Source organism: Pithys albifrons, chromosome 5 (genome assembly GCF_047495875.1).
Source record: "Pithys albifrons albifrons isolate INPA30051 chromosome 5, PitAlb_v1, whole genome shotgun sequence".
NCBI lineage: Eukaryota > Metazoa > Chordata > Aves > Passeriformes > Thamnophilidae > Pithys > Pithys albifrons.
In genome coordinates this window covers 72,240,764-72,253,732 of record NC_092462.1, presented here as the reverse complement: position 1 = coordinate 72,253,732, position 12,969 = coordinate 72,240,764, and the positions used below count along the sequence as shown (strand labels likewise).

At 38.4% G+C, this 12,969-nt stretch overlaps 1 protein-coding gene across 5 annotated transcripts in view; it reads left to right on the top strand.

Moving 5' to 3' along the window:
- CTNNA2 (catenin alpha 2) overlaps positions 1 to 12,969 on the top strand; it is a 511,524-nt gene that overhangs the window by 395,066 nt on the left and 103,489 nt on the right. For all 5 annotated transcript variants that reach the window (XM_071557036.1, XM_071557037.1, XM_071557039.1 and 2 more), the window contains one exon: positions 6,313 to 6,465. In XM_071557036.1, coding sequence (XP_071413137.1) covers positions 6,313 to 6,465 — 153 coding nt within the window. The remainder of the gene's footprint in view (positions 1 to 6,312; positions 6,466 to 12,969) is intronic.

Sequence of the window (12,969 nt, the reverse complement as noted above, 5' to 3'; positions counted from 1 at the left end):
TCAATCATCCCTGTCCATGGGGCAGGATCCGTTTGTGGCTTGGAGGGATTCTTGGAAAGGATGATGAGAAATCCATTTTTGCAGAACACAATCAATTTTTAATCTTGTTTCAGCCATTGTCTGGCACTCCCCTAGACAGGTCTACCCAAGAGCTGTTGTCAGCTCACACTGGGCTGAATCCCCAGGTCTTAGAGGAGCTGATGACAATATTGGGTGTGCCAGCCTGTTCCTGCAGCAGGGCTGGATGGGAATGCAAGTGTGACATGTAGCTTTTACTCTACTAAACCTTGAAAGCTTTCTGGATCTGGCTGCTTTAAAGTGAAGTTGTTATACACCTTTATCATAATGAGGGTAACTTCATTAAGGGTTTTCATAGGCAATTTCCTTCCCATTTTGACCAAATAGCTGTTAAACCTCCCCCAAACAGCTTTTTCCTCAATTATTTTTTTTTAATTTACTGTATTTATATATAAAAAAGACAGAGCTGCAAAGCCACTATGCTTGATTTAAATCTTTCAAGAGACCCTGAGTCAGTTCATGAAGGAAAACAGTGTGTTGTGGGTCTCCAGTTAACCCATGGATCTTTAGTTTATAATTTTTATCGTTCCTCACACCTTGGTTGCACCAGACCCTTTAGGCTTGAAGTTTTGTGATGTTTTTGACACTTTACAATCCTCTTCAGTTTTCAGAGGGTTATTTTTCAAATCCCTAACCCTCTTTTTCTCTACCGGGATAACCTCCTACAGTCTTTCCCTTCTTTGTTCCCACAAGTAATTTTCTGTTCTGTAATTTCACCCTTCTGCATTCACCTTGTCACAACTCTACCCTCCCAGCTCATACAGAATGAAAAATTTAATCTCTGTCTTTCACTTCTGAGTTATTTTACTTCAGTAATGCTCTTTACTGTCTATTCGGTCCCTATCCGTATTTCTGTTTTTCCCACATTTTTGATGGGAATCTCTGTTAATGCCCTCTATAAATCTTCATTGCTAGAATTAATAAATATTTAGTATTATCCCAGCACTGCAATCAGAATTTGTTTTTTATTGTTCTATCCAGACATGAAAGACAGAGTTCATGCCCTGATAACATTCATGTGTTTGTGGATATCTTTCCCCCAGCCATGTAATTTTTCCCTGCTTTTATGTGACTGCACTAATATTGTTAGAAAGCCTGAGGCTTTCTCTTGCCAAAATCAAGGGTTTTTTTTTTAAAAGGTGACATAAAATCTCTGTTTCAGGAAAATTGATAAACCACCCAACCCACTCCCTCAAAAACAAACAAACTTAAATCCCTGGGGACTAAATATCTAAGTACTTGGTAACTGGGTTCTTCTGTACTTTGGGCCATATACCATTTTGAGGAATCCCTTGTGGTGGCCTATGACTAGAAGGAATCTTTTTGTGTGTGTCTTATGCTCTTTCAAATTTCTGGTCCAAAATTGTCACTTCAAGTTGTTTTCTATTAGTAAATTCACCCCTAGTCTTTTCCTGAGTTTCCCCTTAGAGAGAAGAAACCTCACACAGAGGAAAATATATAAAGATGTTCAACCTGAGAATACAGTTAGATTTGATATTAGGGGAGAAATTCTTCCCTGTGAGGGTGGGCAGGCCCTGGCACAGGTTGGGCAAAGAAGCTGTGGCTGCCCCATCCCTGGAAGTGTCCAAGGCTGGGTCGGACAGGGCTTGGAGCAACCTGGTCTGGTGGAAGGTGTCCCTGCCCATGGCAGGGGGTGGAATGGGATGATCTTGAAGGTCCCTTCCAACCCAAACCATTTTATGATTCTATGAAGTATTATCCATCTTTAGAGCAGCATTTCTTCCCAAGTTTTTATCTTGGACTCAAATCTTAAGTATTTGTATTTAATATATTCCAGTAATCTGTAGTTTGATTGTCCAGGTGTGATGCAAGCTTTAAATTAGGTTAATTGTTTTGCTGCTTAACCCATCAAGACATAATTGATGGTGTTACATCCCACATCCCCCATGCTATAATTTTCTGGTCACCTTTTCATGTGACATACGTTGCAGAATTGATTGGGACTTTCTCTTTAGCACTGTACTGCAGAAACTTGTAATGGTCACTGCCTTATTCTCCAGAACTCAATTTCACAGCACATTGGAAGTGACACACTATAACTGCAGTGGAGAAGGCTTTATTTTCATCCCTTTCAATTAAATTAATACCTGTTTGGGAGTACTCTGCAGGTGCAAACTGGAGTTGAGTTGCAATGCACTTTAAATGGAAAATGGTGAATAAGGTGCTTCTTGGTAAACTTTTGTTACAGATACTGCCAGGCTTTATAAAGTTTAACAACCTGTTAAGAATCATTAATGTCCTGCTGTGACTTTACTTTCCAGTGTCAGGATCAGACTTTTAATTCTCTGCTAGACTTTAAGCAGCAATGAGATATTTTGGTTCTAAAATTGTTATACAGCCGTGGAAAACATCATTTTGGTGGGCATTTAACCTCTTTGAGCTCAATTATAGCTGGGAACCAACAGTGATAAAACAGCCCTAAACAGTGCTCAGAAAAGGACAACATGATGATGTCATAACCAGCAACCTGACTGTGCACTATAAACTGACTAAATTGATTGAACCGGAAAGACATAAAATCTGCCTTGTGCTACACCATTCGTTGCTTTTAAAAACATTTGCAGGTTTTCGTTCTGTATTTTTTGTTGTTGTTGTTGTCTAGCCTTTCAAATTTATTATTCTTTTAGCTATGTGTTCATTAGTAGTTTTCTCTGTGACAAAATTAATTAAGCAAGATCTCAATTTAATGTACTTCCTTCTTTAACAAATGAGTTTCAAACTACCCACACTGTGAATTCACCTCTAGCTTAAAAATTCAGTGCGGGGGGAGAACCTGAGGCGTTGCCTTATGAGTAATAGTTTGTGTCATAATATTTACATCAGAATGCAGCATCAACTAAGGCATTGCAGAGACATTTGCTAATGTAGGTACCTGCACGAGCTCTTGTACTGGTTTTAGACTAAAACACGACGTGCTTTTGCTGCCTGTTTTATGACTGTTTAAATTCAAGGCACAGATTTCTCCCATTCCCTTCTAAGCTGATGTTACTTGTAGGAAACAGTGAAATCCCTGGATGCACAAGCCATCACTTTGGCTGGACTTCGTTTTGGTATGCAGAGGAACATACAAGATTTGTTTTACAGTAGTTATTTACCTTGATGAATAGCCCTAATTGGATCAAATAGACGGGTAATGGTGAGCCAATAGTTTTAAATGTCTCGTCTTGTGTACCTTTAATATTACCTTGTCATGTATCCATTTGAGCTGTTGGATGAATGTCTTGCCTTCATACTCCTGTCACATTTAACAAATGATTTTGTCAAGTTCTTCTTTATAGGTTGTGGTGAAGGATAGCAAAATTTGTGGTCTCTTGCGTGCATAAAGCCCCTTAACTACACCTTTCAACTTCAATGCAAGGGTGCCCTAAAACTCAGATAACGAATTTCTGAGGAAATTATGATGTCTGTTTACAAGAGGGGACAGAAATATGCTGCTCACATCCATGATTAACATGGCAGAGGGAAATAGAATTCATTAATTCTGTATTTATCAAACCTGTGACAGTGAAAATTCAGATTTTTGTTTTCAGCTGCTGCAATTATGAACCTCAGAAGGCAACATAGAAGTTGCCATTAGAAGTGAGATCTCGATTTAATTCATTCATTTTGATTCAGATAGAACTCCACTGTATATTTACGGTGTTAAACTCCAAATTGCTGGTTAGCTGATGTTCTTGCTGTCCTTTTTATTGATTTCTGGTATGTGGTTGTAGACTGAAGATATTTAATACTGATGAAAATAAGCTGCTTACTTGAACATCCTGAGACTTTCCTTGGAATTCCATGGGGCATATTGTTATAGCCAGATCTATAACACCACATTAACTTTGATTAACAGTGGAATTGCTTGTTTATTGAATAGAAGAACCCTTTGGAGCAGATATGTCCTTATGAAAGGATGCAAACAGAAAATTGTCAGTGTTCATTTAGCGTTTCAAGGAAGTTTTTTCAGTGCAGTGGACTGTAAGTTTTACTGGCACATTTTGAACTTGAGAAGGTGGATTTTCTTAAGGATTTTTCACTGAGTGTGAGATGGGAACCACATGGGATTTCCAAAAGCTTTGTGTGTTCCTTTGGAAATGCTACCATTAGGCCTATTTGGGTACAATGGATATCAAAGTCTAGCTATAGGTACACAAGTGAGGCATCTGACATGGGAACAGTGTCCAGCACACACTGGGAGATGAACATCTGCAGAGAGCCATTAAGCAAATTTAAGATCCACATTCTCTGGCAGCATCTCTCCCTTAATACTGGCTATAGGTGTAACCCTTCATTTAGCAGAGAATCACAGAATATCCTGATTTTGAAGGGACCCACAGGGATCATTGAGTCCAACTACTGGTTGTCCTGCAGAGGGAAACCCCAAGAATCCTACCAAGAGTCTGACTTTTTAAGTTAGAGAACACACATAGTGATTAGAAATCTAACAGCATAGAGTGCAGGGTGTTATGCTGGTGCACTATGACTCTTATCATCTTAGAATATATATTTTTGCAATGTTTTGATGTATTTGAAGCAGTATTGGTATTTATATTGAGCTGGTACCTATGAAGATTATTCATGACAGGGATCTCAGTGTAGGAGATGCTGTGCAAACAGACCAAAATGATGGTCTGAAAGAGCTTTTAATGTAAGAATAACATAAGTGTCAGCAAGTGGATAGCAGCAGATTGAGGAGAGAATAAAAGAAAGAGTACAAGATGTAAATGTAATAGGTGGTAGCAAACACACACCAGCTTCCTCCTAACTCTTTGCAGGTCTCTGACAGATCCTTCTTTTTGTTTTTCTTCCTCCCCCTGTTTGTATGTATTACTGACTTAGCTATTCTCGGTCGCTGTAATCATTCTGAAAGTGGAAACAAAACCCCAGGTAGAATCTGATTAAAATTAATTTTTTCAGGGGATTTGAGAATTGCTGGTTTTAATACATTGACTGCCATGGCTGTGATACAAATTAAGAGGAACACCTCATGCAAACACATACATGCTATTTTGCTTTACTTGTTTTTACTGCGCTGCTCAGGGATTGAGTGAAAATGTTGCAAGTTAGCTTTGCCCTTATTCAAACAGAGCTGAGAATTGCTGCCATCAAGCAGCAAATGCATCTTGGATGGTGTATTTACAGTGCCTAACAATATACCAGTTTTCAGAGCGATTGGGTGTTTTGATGACACCTCGTCTAGCTAGAGCTTTCTAGTGTAGACTGCAAAAGAGAGAAAATTACCTTTCTGGATGTTTCATCCAACTAAACATGCATGATTTAAGGAGAGTAATGGCTACCCAGGCTTCCAGGCTGAATAGCTCCCAGCTTTTGTTCCAGTCCACAGTTTTTCATTCTTAACAACCAAAAAGCTGGGGAAAGCATACTGAAAATATTTCTGATCCACAATCCTACAGTGCAATTATGCTTCCAGGAAGAATTATTGAAGATTTCAGTCATCTTTCTGGCTGTCTTTGAAAGTTTAGCAAAGTTTGACACTAATTAGTGGTTATTAATAAGGTAGAGAAGAAGTTAATGGCATCATTCTTACAGTAATATTGTTTCAAACAGATGTTTTTATGAAGTAACAGGTGTTAAATTTTCAGTAACTTGTAGGATGTGGGGTTTTTTTTTCCCTTTGTAATAAATTTTAATATGTGCTCTAATCTGCCTGGAAAATGCTTAAAAGAGTTTTCTGTTTATACCTTTTGAAAGTATTTGAAATAGAATATGAAGCACAAGGCATCTACTACACTAAATATTAATTATTGCATGGAATACTATTCAGTGCAGGAATTAGAGAAGGCTTAGAAATATTCAGGCTAATATTATTAATGGTTGCTTGAAGTTAAGCTCCTTAATCCATATTTGGCTTTTAAGTGAGCTGAACTGTTTCTCCAAGTAGTGTGGAGCTTTCAGTTCTCATCAATTTGCAATGTCTTATGCAGGTAATCACCATCATCCTGCATAGATCCATTCAGTCCAGTAGGATTAAGTGTATGTCAGCACAAATCTCAGGGGAGTTTTGCAGAGCCCAGGCCTTCAAGTGTTTCATTTTGAGTGCTTGCTGGAAATATTTAACTTGGAGAAAAGAAAGAAAACGTCCCAAACTCCCATACAGTGCTGTGAGATGCGACACGTCGGTTCTTATGAGTATGAATGGCCAATGAATGGTGAGAATGGGTAAGGATAATTCTCCTTTATTCACTGCTCTGCTCTCTTTTGTCCCAGCTACGGAAGGCAGTGATGGATCATATATCAGATTCCTTCCTGGAGACCAATGTGCCGTTGCTGGTTCTCATCGAGGCAGCGAAAAGCGGGAATGAGAAAGAAGTGAAGGAGTACGCTCAGGTCTTCCGTGAGCATGCCAACAAATTGGTGGAGGTAAGTGAGCTTATTGTCACAGCCAGATCTCCATCCTGCCTCTCCAGGAGAGGCAAGAAAAATGGTATCCTGGATGAAATGTTAGAGGTATCATTTCAGAGTTTTGGTCAGCTTTATCCCAGTGGGTTGACAGGAGATGCCTGGATGACTGGCAGAGGAAAGCACGTGCTGGGTTTTAGTTCACTAAAGGAATTGAGCATGTTAAGAATGATATTTCCAGTATTTTCCCTAGAAACTTGCACAACAAGAAGTAAATTTCAGTTCAGCTTTATTAACCATACAGTTGACCTTAAGATCTGTGAAGTAAAAAGCCAAATAGTTGCTTCACAATGCTAGTTCTGGTCCTGGCCAAAGGCTGCACTGGACTTAAAAGCCTGTCAATCTGAACTAAACCAGGGCAAATTGCATATGGAGGAGTCGTAGCCTTGAGGACACATATAGTCTTGAAAGGTCTGTGTACCATATATAAATATATATATATTTGTAGCATCTTCTCTTTCTGAAGAGACATACTGTGTAAAGTCAACCAATGGTAATTTCTAGTCTTCTGAAATTGCTTTCTTCTACCACGACGACTATAAAATGTAATGACTGAAACCTTGGATCCTCAGTGAATTGTCCTTTATTAAAATTATGTTAATATTCATCTTGGTTTGCCCTTTAACATGTCAAGAAGTATGAATAGACACTTGTATTGCTTTAAGACAAATACAGCTCAGTAATTTGCTTGATAATATTGGGTGGCATTATTGAATGTTCTGTACTAGCATTAGTTTGAAGACAATGCAACACACTTTCTGGTGACACCAGGTGTTCTTTAGCAAAGGGAAATGATGTTAGGGAACTACTGATTTGACAAGTATTGAACTATACCTTTGAATGTCTTCTGTTCTTAAAACAGGCCTCATCCTAATTCTGTGGTGCCTGAGGTGAAGCAAAGAGTAAGGGTTTTTTAGTTACTGTTGACTGAAGCTTTGTGACTGCCTCCTCCTGACTGGAGCTGTGGCAAGGAAAGAATCAGTAGGATACAGGAAAACAAAAACAAAAAACAAAGAAACAAACTGAAAATCCTCCCACAGTATTCATATTTATATTATAGTGTCAGAGTTCTAGTCTTATATTCAATGAACATTCGGGGTTAATGTTATAGCTGTCACTTTCTCCACTGATTTCCAACAGGTCTAATAGGGTTATTAAAAAGTTAAAAATAACAAAATATATATTTTTAATAATATCATAAGAGGTAATGGCATCACGGGAGGAACAACACCTTTTACAAATGTAATGCAATGATGGCAGTAATAATAGATGTCTTGGGACTAATACCTAATATTTTCATTCTATTTAGGTTGTTCCAGACTCTTAGTAGCAGATTCTTAGTTGATTCTTGTCTGTGACAGCCACTACTAGACTGTCTCCATCATTACTCTTGTCCAAGAATGGGTTCTTTTACTTGGATCTTGCCCTTTTAGTTGTAAGGACTATTTCTGGTTCAGGTAAAAAGTATCTTGAAGAAACTAACTTGTAGTGCAAGTGAAATTTTGAAACCAACTTTCATCAGGCTGCACAAGGAAATAAGTATTTGGAATAGAGTTGTTGAGTTCCTTCTATACTAAATTTTACCCCTGAAATAGTTTAATCATTTTTGCTTATCACTGCACAATGGGATCTCAGCAGATGGGCTTCTGTGGTTTTGTGGGTCAAGTATTTTGCAAATAGTAAAATGTGGTTTAAAGATGAGACATAATCAAGTGACTATGAAATGTAAGATCCTTTCCCAGGCACGGGGCCAGAATTGCTCGCTAATATATGCAAACCCAGTTCCAGTGAAGTATGTGGAGTTGCACTTACTCATGTGAGAGGAATTTGGCACTGCAAATTCAATACTGTGAAAACTCAGTAGTATTAATCAATTTTAAAATCAGAATCTGCATTTCTTGGCTGTCTTATGAAGCTCAATAGAAAGCCCATCAAAAGGTCAGGAAAAAATAATCCATGTTTTAATACTTTACACAAAACCTACATTTTAACATCCTGAGGGGGAAAAAATGCAGTTCTTGATATTTGGTGAATACAAATGACAAAATTTTCTTTGCACAGCCAACGCATTTTTAAAAAATACATGCTGTAAACATAAGGCTTATGGAGGTTAACTTCCTTTTATATTGCAGAATACTTAAATCTTCTCTCAAAAGGTGTATTCATTATCTGTTTTTCTGTCTATCTCTATTTCCCCTTTCCCACCTCTCATCATAAAATTAACAACCACAAAGATGAATTGTCATTTCTCTGGCCATTCACTGACAACCAGATTTGTCTATGGGTTTTGTTGCAAACACAGAATAAGATGTAAATCATCCAAAATCAATCCCATCATACATGGGATCATACAGATTCTGAGGGTTAAAAACAACAATATAATAAAACAGAATTAAAATGGTACCACTGCAGGCTTGGAGGGCTGACCCTTTTCCTTTGAATCACTTTTTAGTAGTCATCTCTCAATGTTTCTCTGCCTTCTGGAGCTGAGGTTAGAGAAGAGATGGTACCTTTCCAGGTCATGATCTTTACCTTATGTATCCCTTTAATGTTTTTTATAAAGTTATCTCTTAATAATTAAAAGTCAGTAAACACCTAAGTTGCAATACCAGCTTCAGATGTGACCTTGGGAAAACACTTCTCTATCCAGGCACCTTCATTTGTACCATAAGGGCAATGACAGATGATTCCAATACCTGCCACACAAAGGCACTTGACTGGTAGATCAGCTCAGGTTTATTCAATATATCTATCAAAGCACTATGTGGCAACTACTTAATTAATTTTCATTATTATGTTTAGTAGTGTGTCCTTGGTTTAACTGTTAGGCTTCTGGAGTGCTTCTTGCAAAATTAAATTATTAAATCCAGCAAGTTTCCTGGGCAATAAAATTCAGCATCCAGTCCACTCTTAGGAGCCGTGATAACAGGCTGTTCAGTTGAAATTCAGATTACAGGGCCTTAGTGAATTGGGTCAGACCTTCCATCCTCACAAGATGGACATGAGTCCAAGGGAGTTCTACTTGTTATTTCAGTTTTGGGGAGTTTTAATATTTTCATGGAGGGACTTCACCATGTGGTGGTTGGTGAACATTTACAAGATCTAAATTCAGTTGCATTATTTTTCCTTGGAACTTACTTCCAACAAAATTGCAATGAAGGGGTTTTCTGTTCTTCAACATGAGCTGATGCAGCACCAAATTTAAAGCCTCTAGAAATCAACTTTTGAAAAGAAGATGCCTTGCTGATTTTTGCATAAATTGATTTATATGAAGAAGTTTGGGGAGCCCACATGTATCTATTGGTTTCATCTCATGCGAACTTACAGATTTCTGGAGCCACACCTAATAATCAAAGTGATCTGAGAGCACTTGGCCATTGAAAGAACTGTGTTAGGCAATAATTTATGGTGATTTAAAGTTGATAGAGTGCAAGCAAATCAATCCTATCACAAGGTTGGATAACAATTTGTAGCAGAGGAAATGTAACAGCACCACTTTTTCTGCTTTATAGATTTTTTTTGTCTATTTGGCTGCAGGAGCCTTTATTAACATTTTCCACTTCGAAGAGGATAATGGGGTTACTTTGAGAAGTTCAGGGGTTTGGGGTTCTTTTCTTTTTTAGTCTCAAGGGGAAAAAAGTAAAGTGGTTGAACCTTCTTTATGAGACCCTTCATTTTCCAAGAGCTGTATTATTTGAAGCTCCCTAATTCAAGCTGACTGCATGTTTTCCCATCATAAATGGAGAAGCAGGTTTGCATACAAAAAACCCCAGTGTGAATATGCACAATACAGGCAACTGGACCTGCTCAGTGACCCCTGATTACTTGATTTAGTAATTAGAGGAGAGGGGGGGAAGTGTGAAAGAAAATTTTACTCTGGTGGTTGGCAATGAATATAATCGAGATTCAAATCATCAGCATTAACTGAACTAATATCCAGTCCAGTATTTTGTTTTTTCTTTCCAGAAATACCTCTTAGAAAAGCCCACAGAGCATTTGGTTCATAAGAAATGCAAAACTAGACTTTCTCTTAGGGAGTGAAGATAAATCTACAATGGTGGAGTGCTGAGAGTTCACAGGGTGGCACTCAAGCTCCCTGCCAGGAGGGGCTGGTGGTCTTCAGGAGGAGTAGATGATGGTGTTTCATTTATATAAATTCATGAACTGACATATTTTAATTTAAGACAGACAAAACCCATAGAAAGAAGCCTAACAAAAAAATTTGGCTCATTTATTTCTGCAACTTTAGTTCAAGCAACAAAGAGTATTCCTGCTGATGTGTCTCACAGATACTTGATTTATCGGCATATACAATGAGCTGTTTGCTTCTGAGAATGAAGAAAAAGTGTCAATATTCTTTCATAGCTTCTGTATCCAGCTTTCCAAAAAGATTGTATACGTTCCCTGGGTTTCCTCTTACATGCTGATCAGCTTTTACTCTTGTTTTTTCTCTTAGCTGTCATTAAATTAGGTAAGAAACACTATTCAGAAGGCAGTAATCCATGGTTCTAATCAAGGAGTGTTAAGAAGGTCATAGATTAGTCTAATTCAAGCTCTTTGAGTTGAGAGGTTTTATTTCAAATTAAAGCTGTGGGCTGCCTTTGTGTCCTGGTGTTTCATCTGCTCACTTTAGTTCTAATTTCCATCCCAGGCCTTTCTTCCCTGTGTGGGCAACAGATGTTTGTAATTCCTGGTAAACATTATTAGTATATTGACATAGCTAAAGCCACAAGTCCAGTTATTTGCAATGAGGCAATGAAAAGCTTGAACTCTTCACCTTTGTTTCTTCTGAGCCCCTGCTGCTGCCAGATGTAGTGTCCATCTCTCCACCATGGAGGGCTGGAGAAAAGTGTCTTTGAGGCAAAATGAACACAAAGCTTTCAGGATAAGACTTACTGGTAATGCAATGCCATGGGTGAACTCTTCATGCTGCCTTTTTTACTTTCTCTAACTACTGGATCTTGGAGGTCCACTGGCACCTGTGCCAGTTTCTCCTTTCAGCTTCCAGATGAACACTGAGATGAAACCAAATTGCTTTATGGAAAAGGTGAGACACCGAAGTAACCGATGCTCTCTGGTTTTTTGAGTCTTTTGTGGACCTGTCCCTGAAGAAGGCAGGTAATTAAAGGAGTTAACTAATCAATGTGTGCATTTTCAAGACTTCTTTTGTCCAAAAGCCACCCCTGCCTCCAGGCAAAACAGGTCCAAGTCTGAGGTTCACAAAATCTGCCATGGGAGGAGGCAAGTGCAGAACCTGTCTGTGATTTTCAGGCTGCATCATTAACACAGAAATAGGGGGGGGAATTAAACAGTTTGGCAGTGGAGAACTTGACTACAGCAGATGCTGATTCCTCAATATCTGCCCTGGGCAGGTTTCTGGTGAAACCCAGGAATCCGGGATGGCTGAAAGAGGAGGAGCTGCCTCAGCTCGTGGCTGCTTTGGGAATACAGCTCTGTTTCTAAAATTTATTCCCACTAACACACACTTGAGGAAACAGGCACACCAGAGTCTGTGAGACTGTTAACATATCTTGAGCAATGATTTTCTATTAATTTGTACCTTTTCCTTTTTTCTTAGATTGCTGCATTTCTTCATTTCATAGCAACACCAAAAGGGTTGAAGGATAATTTTATTTGTTCACACGTATTTCTGTTATGTAAATAATAAGCAAACGCTACATAAAATTACCAACCTGTGTGTAATGGTTTTGATCTACGGCTTCCTCAGTAACTAGGTGTAACCAAAGAAGCAGACATCACAAGTATTCCACACGTGTTTTCCACGTAACAAAAAAGGAGTTTAGTTTTTTCTTTCTTCCGGGGAAGTGGGTGTGGGAGAAGCCTGGATGGTCTGTTCTGTTCTTGTGGTGTTCCTGTCCTGGGACGTGGGTGAGATCATTTCATGCTTGTTCTCCTTTGATTGCATTTGTCCGTTTCATTTATTTAAGTTTAGTTTTGTTTCTTCTTCTTTTCTAGTTAACAAGTTGTTTAGGTTTCTTCCTATTTTCCCTTTTCTCTTTCCCTTGGGGGTGGGGTCTTACATGGTGTGTACACATTGTATATATGTGTTTCCAAATGTCAAGAAAATATAATTTCTTTTTAATTCAGTTCAGTTTCTTTTGAGTTTTTCTCTTTTCAGTTTTCTTGCAGTTTTCTTCCTTTGCTTCGAGGACTCAGGGGGGAGGAAGAGGGCAGTCCAAGGTTGGTAAAAAGCTAGGCCAAACCTAAGACATTAATTGGAGGCACCGCTGGGATATAGGACCTTAGTTTGTTGTGTAAATAATCTATTGTTTATAAAACAGTGTCCAAGAGAACTGCCAACTGAAGTCGTGTTTACAAAACAAACACCAGGAAAGCAGCCAAGAGTACCTTGTTAATATAAACAAGGTCTCTTTTTAGGAACAGAGTAGTCAGGACAAAGTAAATAATGAATAAAGTGGTATTTGAGCAATTACCTGAGAGGTA